The sequence below is a fragment of the Medicago truncatula genome, chromosome 1, assembly GCF_003473485.1.
Source record: "Medicago truncatula cultivar Jemalong A17 chromosome 1, MtrunA17r5.0-ANR, whole genome shotgun sequence".
NCBI lineage: Eukaryota > Viridiplantae > Streptophyta > Magnoliopsida > Fabales > Fabaceae > Medicago > Medicago truncatula.
Window position 1 is genome coordinate 32,861,290 of NC_053042.1, and position 13,701 is coordinate 32,874,990.

At 32.3% G+C, this 13,701-nt stretch overlaps 2 protein-coding genes across 2 annotated transcripts; both read right to left on the reverse strand.

Moving 5' to 3' along the window:
- Positions 1–930: 930 nt before the first annotated feature.
- Positions 931–7,777, reverse strand: LOC25484067 (thylakoid membrane protein TERC, chloroplastic). The gene is made up of 14 exons (XM_013612822.3): positions 7,536–7,777; positions 7,355–7,435; positions 6,585–6,673; positions 6,406–6,482; positions 5,719–5,806; positions 5,491–5,571; positions 5,307–5,363; positions 4,799–4,880; positions 4,177–4,226; positions 3,936–3,992; positions 3,775–3,853; positions 3,346–3,404; positions 1,494–1,551; positions 931–1,409 (listed from the first exon to the last, which is right to left on the reverse strand). Exons 1-14 carry the CDS (start codon positions 7,669–7,671, stop codon positions 1,318–1,320), a joined length of 1,086 nt encoding a protein of 361 aa, XP_013468276.1. The 5' UTR covers positions 7,672–7,777; the 3' UTR covers positions 931–1,317.
- Positions 7,778–8,322: 545 nt separating this feature from the next.
- Positions 8,323–11,628, reverse strand: LOC25484068 (probable protein phosphatase 2C 38). The gene is made up of 4 exons (XM_013612823.3): positions 10,648–11,628; positions 9,711–10,078; positions 9,361–9,597; positions 8,323–8,934 (listed from the first exon to the last, which is right to left on the reverse strand). Exons 1-4 carry the CDS (start codon positions 10,949–10,951, stop codon positions 8,716–8,718), a joined length of 1,128 nt encoding a protein of 375 aa, XP_013468277.1. The 5' UTR covers positions 10,952–11,628; the 3' UTR covers positions 8,323–8,715.
- Between the last annotated feature and the right edge of the window lie 2,073 nt (positions 11,629–13,701).

Sequence of the window (13,701 nt, forward strand, 5' to 3'; positions counted from 1 at the left end):
CCTATTTAATGTTGGTTTTCTTAGCAAAACAATTTTTTGTTTTATTTGTTGTTTGTGTTTTTACAGAGTTAAGAATTAAAATCTCAAATAAAAGTTTTTGAATTAAAAAACAAAATGAAAATTATCTTTAAAAGTTATAATATTCAATAAGCAGGCAAGAGTTTGACCTTGGATACAACTTATGTATCTCACTTATTTGTAGTTCTAGCAGAAATACGAGTAATAACGCATTTGTCTTTTTTTTTTTTTTTTTTTTTATCGTAATTAATTGTATAGATACCAATTTTAGCATATACAGTGATCAATATTTTTTTCTAACAATATTTAAATAAACACTTTTTATAATGTTTAATTTTGTCTCTATTGTATCAGAGTTGTTTCTATTTTATAATTAATAATTTAAATAATATAATAAAACTGATAAAATAGTTTAGTAAATCATAAAATATTCGGATGATAGGTGCATACTCAACCAAACTTAATGGATGCCACTATGTTCACCAAAACTTATTAATCCAACTACCTAGAACTTATTAATCCAACTAACTTTTAATCAAGGTTCACCTTGTGGCCAATTCTTTGTAGTGGTCCATCATGGACTAATAATTAAAATTATTAGAAATTTTAACTACCGTCAACGATAATATTCAAGAATAAAAACTCATAGACATTTATTATATCTACGACTAAAACAATGACTTGATTGATGTCAGCTCAGTATGATATACAAATTTATTTTTCGCTGTTTTAAGCAAGCTGGTATCAATTACATCATTATTTAAATCACAAAAAAGATGAGGACCATTAACATTTACCACCATGTCGTCGTTAAATTTTTAAATATTTTTGAAGCACTAGTCCACGATGGATCACTTAAGATGGTCCATATTAGAATTCCTCTAACCACGCTATGTAGTATTAGCCAATCTGTTTTGTGATAGTAAAATATCATTTCATGATGATATGGTGGTTTACATGCATGGGTTTATGATTTTTCCCAGACCCGTGTTTCTTCTACACGGGTAAACTGCTAGTTTTTGCCAAAAATATGTTTTGATTGACCATTTGCTATTACTATGCTTTCACTTTGAACACTTTGAACATCAACTAAAGCCATTGCACAGTCTACAAAGGGTTCCTCAGTTGGCTATTGGCTAATGAAACCAACATATAAAATAAATATTTCTTACCAAGTATACAAAATGATAAAGGAATAATAATTTTTTTTTTTTATTTGAGGTGGAGGGGTAGAATTGGATTGCTTGGTAAAACAGAAGCAATCATGCTGAGCCAACTCATTCTGAGTTGGTCCATAAGCTAATCAGATTTGTTAGCCAGACTTAATATTACTCCAATGGAAAGACTAGAGGCTACAAAACCAAGAGATGCCTCCGTTGAGACATGGAATCCTGTACAAATGAGAATATGTGAGAAGTTCCAGTACAGTGGATCATGTTAAAATTTGGTAACTGAACGAGTGGTTGCATACTCACCAAAATAGTCCGAGATCATCTTACACCCAATAAATCCCAGTACAACAGCAATGGACGGCTAACAAGAACAAAATATGGATATTAATGGTAAGGATGGAAGCATAAATAAACAGAAGCGTTGTAATATTTGTAATATTTCATATCAATGGATTTTCAGTATGTATTACACATACAACAACAACAACAACAGCAGCAACCAAGCCTTATCCCACTAAGTGGGGTCGTATTACACATAATAAGTACAAAATGAAATTCTCAGCAGAAACATATGCAGAGATATTGTATTTCAAAAAATAGAAGAGATGTTACTACCATAAGTCATGGTATAGATAAAGGAAAAAGAAAGCAGAAGTAGCACCATGTTGTTATTTATCGTTAAATCAAATGAAATTATTAGGAGGGCCTTATGATAAAATTCATTATAAAATACAAAATGGATATATAAATGACACAGACGTTACGAACCAATCACAGATTTATCCATATATATAGAAATTATTGAGCAAATAATTCAAGATAACTTTTGAACCAAAACCTTTAACCATGCATTATTGAGCAAATATCAACTACAAATTTGAAATTCCCAATTGATGTAAGTCAGATGTGAATAGGGATCCTCTTCATTTGTCAAAAAACTGGAGGGCTTTATTGCTATGGTTTCGAGAATATAAAGTCTAACTATGTCACAAGTTCATGAAATATATTTTACACACAAAAACTATACTGCTAGAACCCTCCATTTCTTTCGAGAAATTGAGAGGATCCCCACTCGTCAAATGGACCCAAAAAAATTGGTTTCTGAAAACACATTGATTAAATAAACAATATAGTATGTAATGTATGCATTGAAGATTCATTCGATGCGAAGAAATGGTAGTGCGCAGAGGCACACCCCCATTACTATTGGCCAAGGCACCAATTGCATGTTGGGGCCACCAACATAGGCCAACTCAGAATTAAAGCAAACAGTTTCATTCATACTCAGTTACCCAGGGATCTAGAGGATCTCCTTGGAGAGAGAACAGATTTTTAATGGCTTACCCCAGTCATGGAAAAGTGTTTCACCCTTGAATTTCACCGGTCCACGCTCTAGTACATTTTAATGTCAACTAAGTGATTTAGATAAGAAACACATACATTTAGGTTTTTAATTTCAAAATAGGGGATTTTGATTTTGGATTAAGTACTGTTACTTATTATTTAGAACTTTATCCAATTTTGAATTATATTATTCTAGCTTAGAATTGGATTGTCTTATCAAGGTGTTTCGCTATGTTAGGTCTGTGAATATACGTTGATGAAGCATGTGAGTTACGTTTTGCAAGATAATAGATATTGGTATACTGTTTCCTTTAGAAATTACCTGAATCTTAATCAAGGCAGTACCCTATCAAGAAGAGTACTTTCCCTACCCTTTTTGCTGACATGATGATAGTGTATCTTCCTTTGAGAATAAATTATCAAATTGAAGTCAAATGCAATGAGATCCTACTTAGACAAAGGAATATAAGCCGGTTGTGTAAGGGTTGAGTTAGGCCTAACCCAAATTCCAAGATAAGCCATTTATCTTTCTAAAGTTTTTATTTCAGTCAGTTCACAAAAAAAGGTCTAGGCTTATGCAATAATTCTGCTCCAGGCCAAAACAACGTTAGTTAATTTTCAACCACTATTTTGGATGAAGTCGCAGATTTCTATACAAGCAGGAAGCCAAAAACAGCAAGGATGAAGTGTTAATAGAAACAAATTTCAAGACTTCCAAGTCCCAAATGTAATACATTTAAAGAATAGATGCATAAACAACAGAAAAGCATGCATCAATCATGGTATATCAATAGACTAAATCAATAATTACCTGTAAGTACTTCAATTCTGACATACCCTCAGAAATTATCACGTAAAGAGACCTCAAACCTACATTTGACAAATAACAGTTGTTTATTCATTGCTTTTTCAAATACAAATGAATTTGTAAGAAAAACATCTGATCTCAGATAAAAACAAAGAATGAACTCTTCTTGTTCCTCCAGCTCCACATGTTAATGACTTAATGGAGAATCAGACGGATAAAGTTACAAAAGAACAACTTCTTTGCAACAAATTTTGTTATAAAGTTGTTTATTGGCACATGTTTAGCAAGCAAATGGATGAACTACCCTATAAATGAAGTTTTACTTGCAAGCTTTCCAGGTATCAAACTTTAAGGAGCACAATTCAAATTCTAAAATTAAATTCAAATGTACAGGCATTACATCACAAGGGGAACAGAAGCAAGATAGCTTACCCAGAATGGCAAAAAGATTAGAAGAAAACACTATAAATGGATCTCGTGTTACACCAAAAACTGCAGGTATCGAGTCCACCTATTAGAAAAGAAAACCGTGTCAAGATTTATACCACAAAATTTCACATTAAATGGAAGGATCGAGGAATCGAAAATCTTACTGCAAATGCAATGTCACTGAGTTCAATAACGGCTACGGTAAGAAGCAAAGGTGTGGCCTGCCCAAAATGTTTGATCCCTGTTAGAAATCAAGCTGAAATTAATTTAATTCATTAAAAAATCTTGACTTATTGATAAGAAAGCAACAAATGCAAATCAAACAAAAACTTCAATGCATTTGTGAGTAACAGCTGCTTAAATCAATAGAATAATGAAGTATTTTCAGTTTGAGAGGTATCTTACCATCCATATCCCATCCTGATTTGTTATGAACTTGTTTCCATCATAATATGCTGCAACAATTTTTTCAGAGAAAGATTTTGGATGACAATATTAGTCAGCAGAGTGATATATATACTCAAATAAAATGACCACGGCACATGTCTAGTAGAATGATAAGCCAACAACATATGATTCCCTGGTTTTCATTCAGCATAGTTGCATACATGTATGTATGTATGTATGTAGGTATTCCTGTGTATACCTATTTTTTCTAATCCAGCATTCCACAAAGGAACAATGGACCAATCCAATATAAGAATACTCCAGCTTATATCTAGTTATTCTAATCCAGAATTCTTCTTTCATTGGTTGCATACCCCATGGGTACAACCACTGAGTTGAGAAGATATTGTCATTAAAAAATTCATTCTTTTCTTCAATGTTCTGATCTAGTTAAATAATTTTGTTTAAAAAAATGAAGAATTCAGTTTCAATTGATCAACAGAAAATTTCAAGTGAAAAACATTCAAGTGATCAATTATGAATTCAGTTTCAGTTTCAAAAATGAAAACCATTCAAGTGACCAACAGAAAATCTCCAACAACAAAAAGAGAAAGAAATAAATATGATTAGAGAACATTACTTGTTACGGGGATCAATTTCTGGCATGTCTTCACCAAAAAGTTGTCAGATAAGTCTGACTCTTCTTCTTCACTAGCAAATAGCTATTCATAAAACAAGAAACAAACTTTGATTAAAGCCAGTCCATAGAATTGTGAATACCACAACAAAAAATTTGAAGTTCCTAGGATACTGTTGAAGAGATAAAATCATTTGATTTGAATGCTTCAACTTAAAATTTTAAGGTTTAGGATGATTGGTCCTTGATATCATATAGCCAAAAGTTTGATCTTCGTGACTCTCATCCCTTCATAATTTAATTAAACTTCAGCATAATATAAAATGGCACTATTTGCTATCCATGCCTCAAGCCCTAAGTAGCATGAAAGAGGATATTAAGTATATAAAAGCTTCCTTGTCCTAGTATCTTAAGCTTTGAGGGTCATAGTTTCCTTGACAAGTAGGGATGTAGAAGGCATTATACCAAGCAAGAATGAAGTACTTAAATATTGGATAATGAGAATGGTCACCTTAAATGATGAGAAGAGCAATATTGCGGCCAATAGAAGGTTGACTGCCTCAAACCTCTAAAATCATAGTATTAATCAAGACAGGACGGTCAATAAAAAGTATAATCTTTTACCAAAAATACAAAAAAAAAATAAAAAAAAAATGAATCACAATAAGAGAAATATATCCATTTTGAAAACACACCTGAATGGTGGCTGTTCCAAGAAGTATTATTATCAGGCGAAAAACAACTGCACCAGCAATACCATAGGAAAGTACACGATTCTGTAAGTTCAACAAGAAGTAGACGCAGACCGATCAATTATTTGCATTCATGCTATTCTATAATGCAGTACCAATAATAACTTGTTAATACATTAAGTTTAAACTGCTCAAAGTTTACTCTTGACGAGAAGGTTTATAATGCATCACCTGATACAAAACTGGCACTTTGAAGTATTTGAATATTAGAACAAAGACAAAGAGATTATCCACCGAGAGACTTTGCTCCAATATGTATCTATAAACAAGGTCAAAATATCATAATCCCATTGAGTACAAAGTTTGCAAAAGTGAAAAATATGTAAACATCCAGAGTACTTCAAAATATCCAAACCGCTAAGTCACCAGTCATGAATTCAAAAATAAACATCCAATTATCCAAATATGCTATAACTACAAACTCTTGGTGTTTGATTAATCTCTGTGATATACTAATTTAAGGCCATATTCACATGAGAAGCAGGATAAAAAGAAACGAGGTGTAGCTTATCAAAGCAGAAATTAAGGAATCTGAAATACTCCGAATGATTAAAAAACTTAAAGAAACTTCACAAAATATTGGTGGGATGTGGAATGTGATTGGTGATGGATGGTGGTTAAGAAATAAGTTCTGCATCAGATGATGACTTTGACTCATCCAGAACATTGATTTTTCTATTCTAGTAGTGTAAAGTTGGATAATGAAATTAAAATATTTTGCATTCAACAGAAATGCAAGCTTTTTTTTTTTTTCCTACTAGATAGGATCTACTACATGAATCAAACAACATCAAAACTGCAATCTGAGAACTTACTATGAGGTCACCCATTCTAGAAAATTTTAAAAATGTTACATACCCAGCAAAGAATTCTGATGCCTTTTCATAACCTTCTGTAAAACCCACACCAACACCAAATGCTACTGCGGCGCAAACCTGTAAGAAACCATAACTAGATTAATGTTAATGAAATCAGAGGAATCAAAGAAAATGTAAAAGAAAAGCAATAAAAAGCATAGTTAGCAGAGATTTACCCACCCATAAGGCTACAGTTCTAACTGCAGAACTCTGTGATTCCTCAGTAGAAGATATCTCATCATCTCGTTGAGCAGTAATCCTCTTTACATCTGCACCGCCACACATAGAATCAAGGGCTAAACTAATCACGGGTTAAATATGTTTTGATTCCTTGTAATTATATCAAACTTTGTTCAGTCTTGTATCCAATTTTTATTACTTATCAAAAGCATTTGTGAGACTGTTTGGGAGAGCTTATAGAGTCAGTTTATGACATGTCCATAAGTTTTTTTTAGCTTATTTCCATAAGCTCTTCAGGATAGCTTTTGTGAAGATTTTGTAGCTTATACGAAAACAGCTTTACTTTATTTTATCATTTTATCTGTTGTTGTATAAACACTTTATAATAAGCGTGTATGCTATAAGAGCTTAATTAATCTCTTTATCCAAACAAGAGAGGACTAAAAGCATGTAGTTTTGTAACTTGTAGGAATAAAAGGTGGACATTGGATCAAAAATAAAAATAAAAAATTTACATGTTGTTTTTGGTTATGCAGTAACAAGGATAGATTTTGAATGAACTGGTTTTGTAAAATTAATTCTAGCTAAAAGTGAGTAGAACAACAAGGGTGTGTTCAAGTTAGAATCAATTCTATAATCAAAAGCTCCAAATTAATTAAACATGTCAAAATCAATTCAAGTCCATGGACTAAAAACATATTTAACTAACGAATAATTGATAAGAAAAGAACAGTAAGCATTTGAAAATAAAAGAAAATGAATAGAGTAACCTGAAGTATGAAATGGATGAACCTGACGAATTGGTTTGGAGCATGGAAGTGGGAGACGGAGAGGACGATGTAAATGATACACTGCCACCACAAACACATAAAAAAAAAAAAATGCGATCAGGGGTAAAGAAGTAATTAAGAAGATGAATTTAGAGGAGAGAGATAGAGAGATGGAGAATACCTGAGGAAAAGGAAGAGATAGGACGGTGAAGGAATTGGAGTGTGGAGGTTTTGGAATGCGAAGCCCTGATCCTGATAAGGTCAGTATGATTCAATGGAGTTTGGATGCCATTGTGAACAACAGAAGCCAAACTCATAATTCAAATTGAGAAAATGAATTGAAACTTTTGAGAGAAGGGGAATGAATGAAGCCACTACCACTCTTTTGGTTTTGCGCCAGAATTACAAGATAAGTTTAAGTGTTTAGACTTAAGATGGAGTGTGGTCACAGCACACCCTTACCAATATTTGGATATACTACGTAGTTAATGGAAATATTTTATTTTATTTATAATTATACTTTATTACATTTTATACTATTTTAAATAATCCAAATTAATATTTATGTCAAATTTCTAACTTAGTTTTTTTAGAGGACTTAGTCGTGCATGTTGAATTTGTGAGTGATTTAGAAAGGATATAGGTTTTTCGAGGGTTGTCAATGTTTTTTTTTCTTCTTCGAGTTGTTTAGTTGTTAGAAATTTATCTGTTAAAAGGGAATAAGTAGGTGTCTAGATTCGATCTCCAACCCTATATAAATAGGGTGTTTGGGTTCGATCTTATATATTACAATGTATTGTCCATACCAATTTAGTTAAGCTAACGAGACCTTAACAATAGTTATTTACTATGGCTAAACAAAAATAATTGGTTAAAAAAAAAGGCATATTCTTCCCATAAAAAAATAAACATATAATATTTTTCAATACTTTTATTTGATCATATGAATAGTGAAATTTAGAGGTATGTGATGGGGCAAATTCTAGTTCTACATAGCTTTATTTATTTATTTTCGTTGGTGATGCTAATACACGTTTCAATACATATATAATGGCCCAAAAAAAAAAAAATCTAAAATACCTTCCTTTTGCCAAAGAAAAATTCATATAATATAAGCTTTTCAATGGACATTCCATCTATACAAAATATATGTTCATTTTAATCCACCAGATCATAAACTGGACAGAACAAGGTAGGGGGTGACAATGACAATTGCCTAAAATTGTTTTTTTTTTTTTTTTTTTTTTTTGAGAGGAGACAATTGTCTAAAATTTGATTGGCTATAATAATAATAATATCTTAATTTCAATATACAGATTTTTTTTTTGTTTGTTATTTTTGCATGATGATGATCAATCAACTTAGTGATTGGCAGATCCACCTCCTTTGATTGAAAGAGAAGAACCCCAAAGAGAGCTGTTATCAATCAGTTTGTGATTAAGAAACACAACAATCACAGTTATATCATCATGGAAGTGTCTCCTTGTTCCTTGTTCAATCTTTTGAAGGTCTGCTAGTCTCATCTCTCTTTTCCTTGCTGCTTCTCTAAGTGCTGCTTTCACAAGTCTTCTTGCAATTCCCTGTTACATAAAATGCATATTTAGACTCTGTCACGATAAACAACTTAATTAAGCGCTTCATATAAGTGATAATGTTTATTTTTATAACAAAAAGATAACATAAGTCAAATCATTTTCATATACGCTATAAGTTGTTTTCATTACCAATCCTGGAGAGCTTATGGAAATCAGAGTAGATAAGTTCAAATAAATTAATTAAAATAGGACTATAGTATACCACAAGTTAGTCGGAATGCAGTTGAGACAATCCTGCATTCACACAATTTAATCGGTCTGATTAAGATCGGATAGCTCGTATTTTAACATGCAAAACAAGCTAAAACACGTGGACTGTTTGATCAAGATTTGAGGGTCCAGATTCGCAATAATGTGAAAGCGCGAATGATAACAATAACATAGAATCATAAAAATAAAATGGAGCCTAACATTAGGTGGATTGTTGCTGACTATGTTAACAGCCTCTTGGTTGCTAAGCTGCTCCCATAATCCATCCGAAGCAAATATGAGAAATTGGTCATCAGGATGAAGTTTATGTGTTGAAATTGATGGCTCACAGCTGAGAATTGGTTTGAAAAATGTTTCAGCGAGTCTGAACTTTGATGGTAGAGGCTCCCTATTGAATTCTGCTTTCTTCAGATATGCATCACCGATCGATCGCGAAACCTGCAAAAAGCATGTAGTTTTGTAAATTTTAAGGACTGAGGTGGATACAAAGACTAATAACAGGAATTATAAAAAAAATTACGGACTAAAAATATATTTAACCGATTTTGTACCTGTATGAGGCCTTTGACGCGCCAAACATTGTGTCTCATAACCACAATTTGTGAATCATAAGGGTGTCTTAATCTAAGTTCATCTCTCACTCTTTCAAGGTTAACATTATGTTCTGCAGATAATTGTATGGCTGATGTTTCCCTTGTTGCCCTCTCTAGTCTTCCTAACACCACCCTTGAGTCACCAGAATTTGCAATATATACCAGTCCATTGCAAATTATCCCCACCAAACAACAAGTACCTGCTGATGCAATATGTGGCTGTCTTAGCCACTGTTTATTCACAAGTGATAGAAAACTCTCCTCTGTTGCTGAAAATGCCCTTTTGATCACATTTTCTGACAAGCCTTGATTTTCTGCTGCAAGCCCTGGATCACAAAGAAAATTGGATTAGTAATAATAAACTCAAAACAAAGGGTAGCTTAGTGCATGAGGGTTAAATACACATGCATTTTTTTTTTTTTCTTTATTTTTTGTTGAGGCCTGAGAAGTTACTAGGATTATTATTTGTATAAATTTTATGGAGAAATTCAAGTACATGTTCATATAAAAAATCATCGAACTGAATCCTCCATAATCACCACTATGGTGCACCCGACTATAGACTGTTAGATTAAAAGAGAAAAAAATCATCTCATAATCTAACAATCTACACAGCCGGCTATAGAGGATTCGGGTTAAAAAATCACTCAAGGTGTTGGAATAAGACGAACAGCTTGGCGATTTCGATCTTGTGTAGCACCGCAGCCTCTCCGGCCAAACACGAGCCTTTAGATTAATCCAACGACCGATGTTTGGCCGAAAAGACTACAAATTTTCTTATCCCTCAATTATTTTGAAAATATACATAAGAGACCAACATACAGAAAACTATTTCAAAATGAATATGAGAATCTATATATATATAGTTATGGTAAAGAAGAGAGAATGAAAATACTTTTGAGATTGCAAAAAAGATTGTCACTGACAAATTGAGAAGCTTCAGCTCCACCATGACCATCATAAACACCAATAAAAGTCCCTTGAGGACCCAAATGGTTAGAACTCAAAGGTCCAGACTCAAATTCACTTCTATCCTCCAATGAACTATTAGCTTGAATCACAGCCATTGAAAATTCACCATAAATATGGTTCCCTAAATCTTTGTACCATAACAATCCATCAACTCTCTCACCACTTCCACTTCCACTCCCATCCCCATCATCACCATCTACAGCTGGCTTCCAGCAAGATCTCACCATCTTTTCTCAAACCTCTCTAATGAGTTACCTTAGCTTCTGAATTTGTGTGTATATTTATAGAGCCTTCAGAAGCAAACACTATTTGGATAAGAACAAACTTTTGAGGTAAAAACCAAAAGGGTATGGGGTAAACTAACTGAGAGAGATGTAAGTATCTTGAAAAGATGGTTTCTCATGCAAGTTTCAGAGAATATGATGGTGTGTGTTTTGTTGGCACTATGTAGCTTAAATATGAGTCTAATGTGTTTTGGAATTCAGTGAGTGTGTCATATATGAGAAACAAATTTAGCTGGAAAAGCACATAAGAATTTCTATATGGCAGAGTTGGTCTGTGATCTCAGTGACCAAAGGTAAACAATGAGATAAGAGAAGGATATTGTAGATCTATGATCAGTAAGATGAAAAGAGATTTTTATTTTAAACAACAACAACATAGTCTGACATTGTTTCTCTTGTCCTTTTTTAAATGTCCCTTGTAATTAATAGCTTTAATTTTGTGAGTTTGTGTTTCTAATAAGTCTTCAATTTAATGGTTGAGGTTTTTGAGTAACATCACCCTTTTTAAGCAATAATCTTGAGGTTTTAGGCAACTTTGATGTTGGGAGGAGTAATATAAAGTAAGGAGATTTCCGCGTGGATTGTTGTCACTCACATATACTTTCTCTATAACATAGGATGATTGAAGACTAACTAACCACTTGTCAGGGGATACACAAGAGGATCTAAAATCAGCCAGACATTAATCATGATATTAATGATATAAATCATAATTGAGATTTTAATGTTATATTATAACCTAAAACCTCAAGACAAGTAGTATATAATAAGTTTGTTTTTTATGTTCTAAATAGTTTCTTCTTAAACAATATTAATGTTGGCCATCATTACTTAGCATGGCTGGCTACACGTTCACATAGCTTGGTATGCGCTGCAAAGTTGTATTTTCGTGACGCACACTAATTTCTCGCGTCAACTTCAATAGTTTCTTAAACAATATATTAATATTAACCTTGATTATTTAGCATGGTTGGTTACACGTTCACATAGCTTGGTATGCGGTGCAAAGTTATGTTTTCGTGACGCACAGTAATTTCCGACGTCAGCTTCAATAGTTGTTTAGTGATTGTCTAATTTGAAAAAAGAGACACAATTACCTATTTTTGTGTTGTCTCCAACCGACCTAAAGAGAAATAAAAGATACATATACATTGTGTATTTTGTGTGATGTGGTAATTTTTCTTATCAACTTCAATAGTCATTTAACGATTATCCAAGTTGAGAAACAAATACACGCTTTCATATTTTGCGAGACGCAATAACTTTTTATGTTTCCCTCAACTTTCCTAAAGAAAAATAAAAGATACACTTATATACTTTGTGTGGTTCTTATTTAAACTTCACCGCTCATTTAGAGATTGTTAAGAGAGAATCAGAAGTCACATAATTTTGTGCAAAGAAATAATTTATTGTGTCAGCTTCAACAATCGCTTAGTGACATCACAATAGAGAAACAAAAACACACTTGCATATTCTGCGCGGCGAAGTGATCTCTTGTGCCAGCTTCATCAGTCGTTTAGTGATTGTTAAACAGATGAACAAGAGACACAATTACTTATTTTCTGCGACGTAAACTTCTTATGTAAGCTTCAAAGGTTGTTTAGTGACTATGAAGAGAGAAGTAAAAGATACATATATATATATATATATATATATATTGTGCAATGCAATAATTTCTTGTACAAGCTTAAATCATCACTTATTGGTTGTCCAACAAAGATATAAATCAAAGACAGGTTAACATATTTTGTATGACACAATAATTACTAAAAGGAATGTCAGGAACATTCTTTTGAACACTCTCTCCAATACTCATTTTTTTATTGGATGAAATTATTGTATGTCCCACCATATTATGTGGGTTCCATTTTCTAAGTATGGATCCACATTTACTTAAATCAATAAGAGAGTGAATGTTAGATAGAGTGTTTAAAAAGAGTGTTGCTAGCACTCTCTTTAGCCGCGGTTCAATATAGAAACTAACACACTTGCGGAATTGACATTACCCTGATTCTATATATAAGATAAAATTGAATCAATAAAAATTAATGTATTTGACTTAAATTTTGAATCAGATATATCAATTTTTGTTGACATAAATTTCTCTTATATGTAGAGCCAAATAGAATATGTTGTTGGGTTTGTACTCCCTCTATCCCTATTTATAAGATTTATTTTGCCCTTGATATATGACCTTTTACAAAATTACACATGCATTGTTAATTTTTGCACACAAATAGTACTAATTTACCATTCAAAATAAAAAATACACTCTCTCTCTCATTATATTAATAGTTGTACGGATAAATATGTAAAACTAGACAATATTTCAAACAAATTTATTACTCCAATAATTACGTTTAATACCAATGATATTTGTTGTATGATCATGTAATAAGAGACGGATGGACTATTCATTTTCTCTTTTCAATCTTTTGAGTTTTAACTATGACATCTAACTCCAACTTTTTCGTGTTTTGAAGTTTACGATAGCAAGTAAAGTTTACTAGAATTATGGTGTATCTGTAAAAAGTATCTTAGTTGATTTTGACTTGTATTGAACTCATTTTAGTAAAAATAAAAGTGTTTTGTGGTTAGGATAGGATAGATATATGATATAAGATATAAAGTTGGATAAGGATAGATACGACAAGACCTTAAGATCGATTATTTTTAGATATTAAATATGATAA

Bases quoted from the DNA above. Each gene is read 5' to 3' on its own strand.
- LOC25484067 (XM_013612822.3), bottom strand. From the start codon at position 7,671: ATGAGTTTGGCTTCTGTTGTTCACAATGGCATCCAAACTCCATTGAAT. The intron at 6,674-7,354 runs GTTACTCTATTC...GTGGCGGTGCAG, and splicing joins TCATCCATTTCATACTTCAG to ATGTAAAGAGGATTACTGCT. The intron at 3,854-3,935 runs GTAAGATTTTCG...CTTTTCTAATAG, and splicing joins TCAGTGACATTGCATTTGCA to GTGGACTCGATACCTGCAGT.
- LOC25484068 (XM_013612823.3), bottom strand. From the start codon at position 10,951: ATGGTGAGATCTTGCTGGAAGCCAGCTGTAGATGGTGATGATGGGGAT. The intron at 9,598-9,710 runs GTACAAAATCGG...TGCTTTTTGCAG, and splicing joins GCGTCAAAGGCCTCATACAG to GTTTCGCGATCGATCGGTGA. The intron at 8,935-9,360 runs GTTAGGCTCCAT...TTTATGTAACAG, and splicing joins TCAGCAACAATCCACCTAAT to GGAATTGCAAGAAGACTTGT.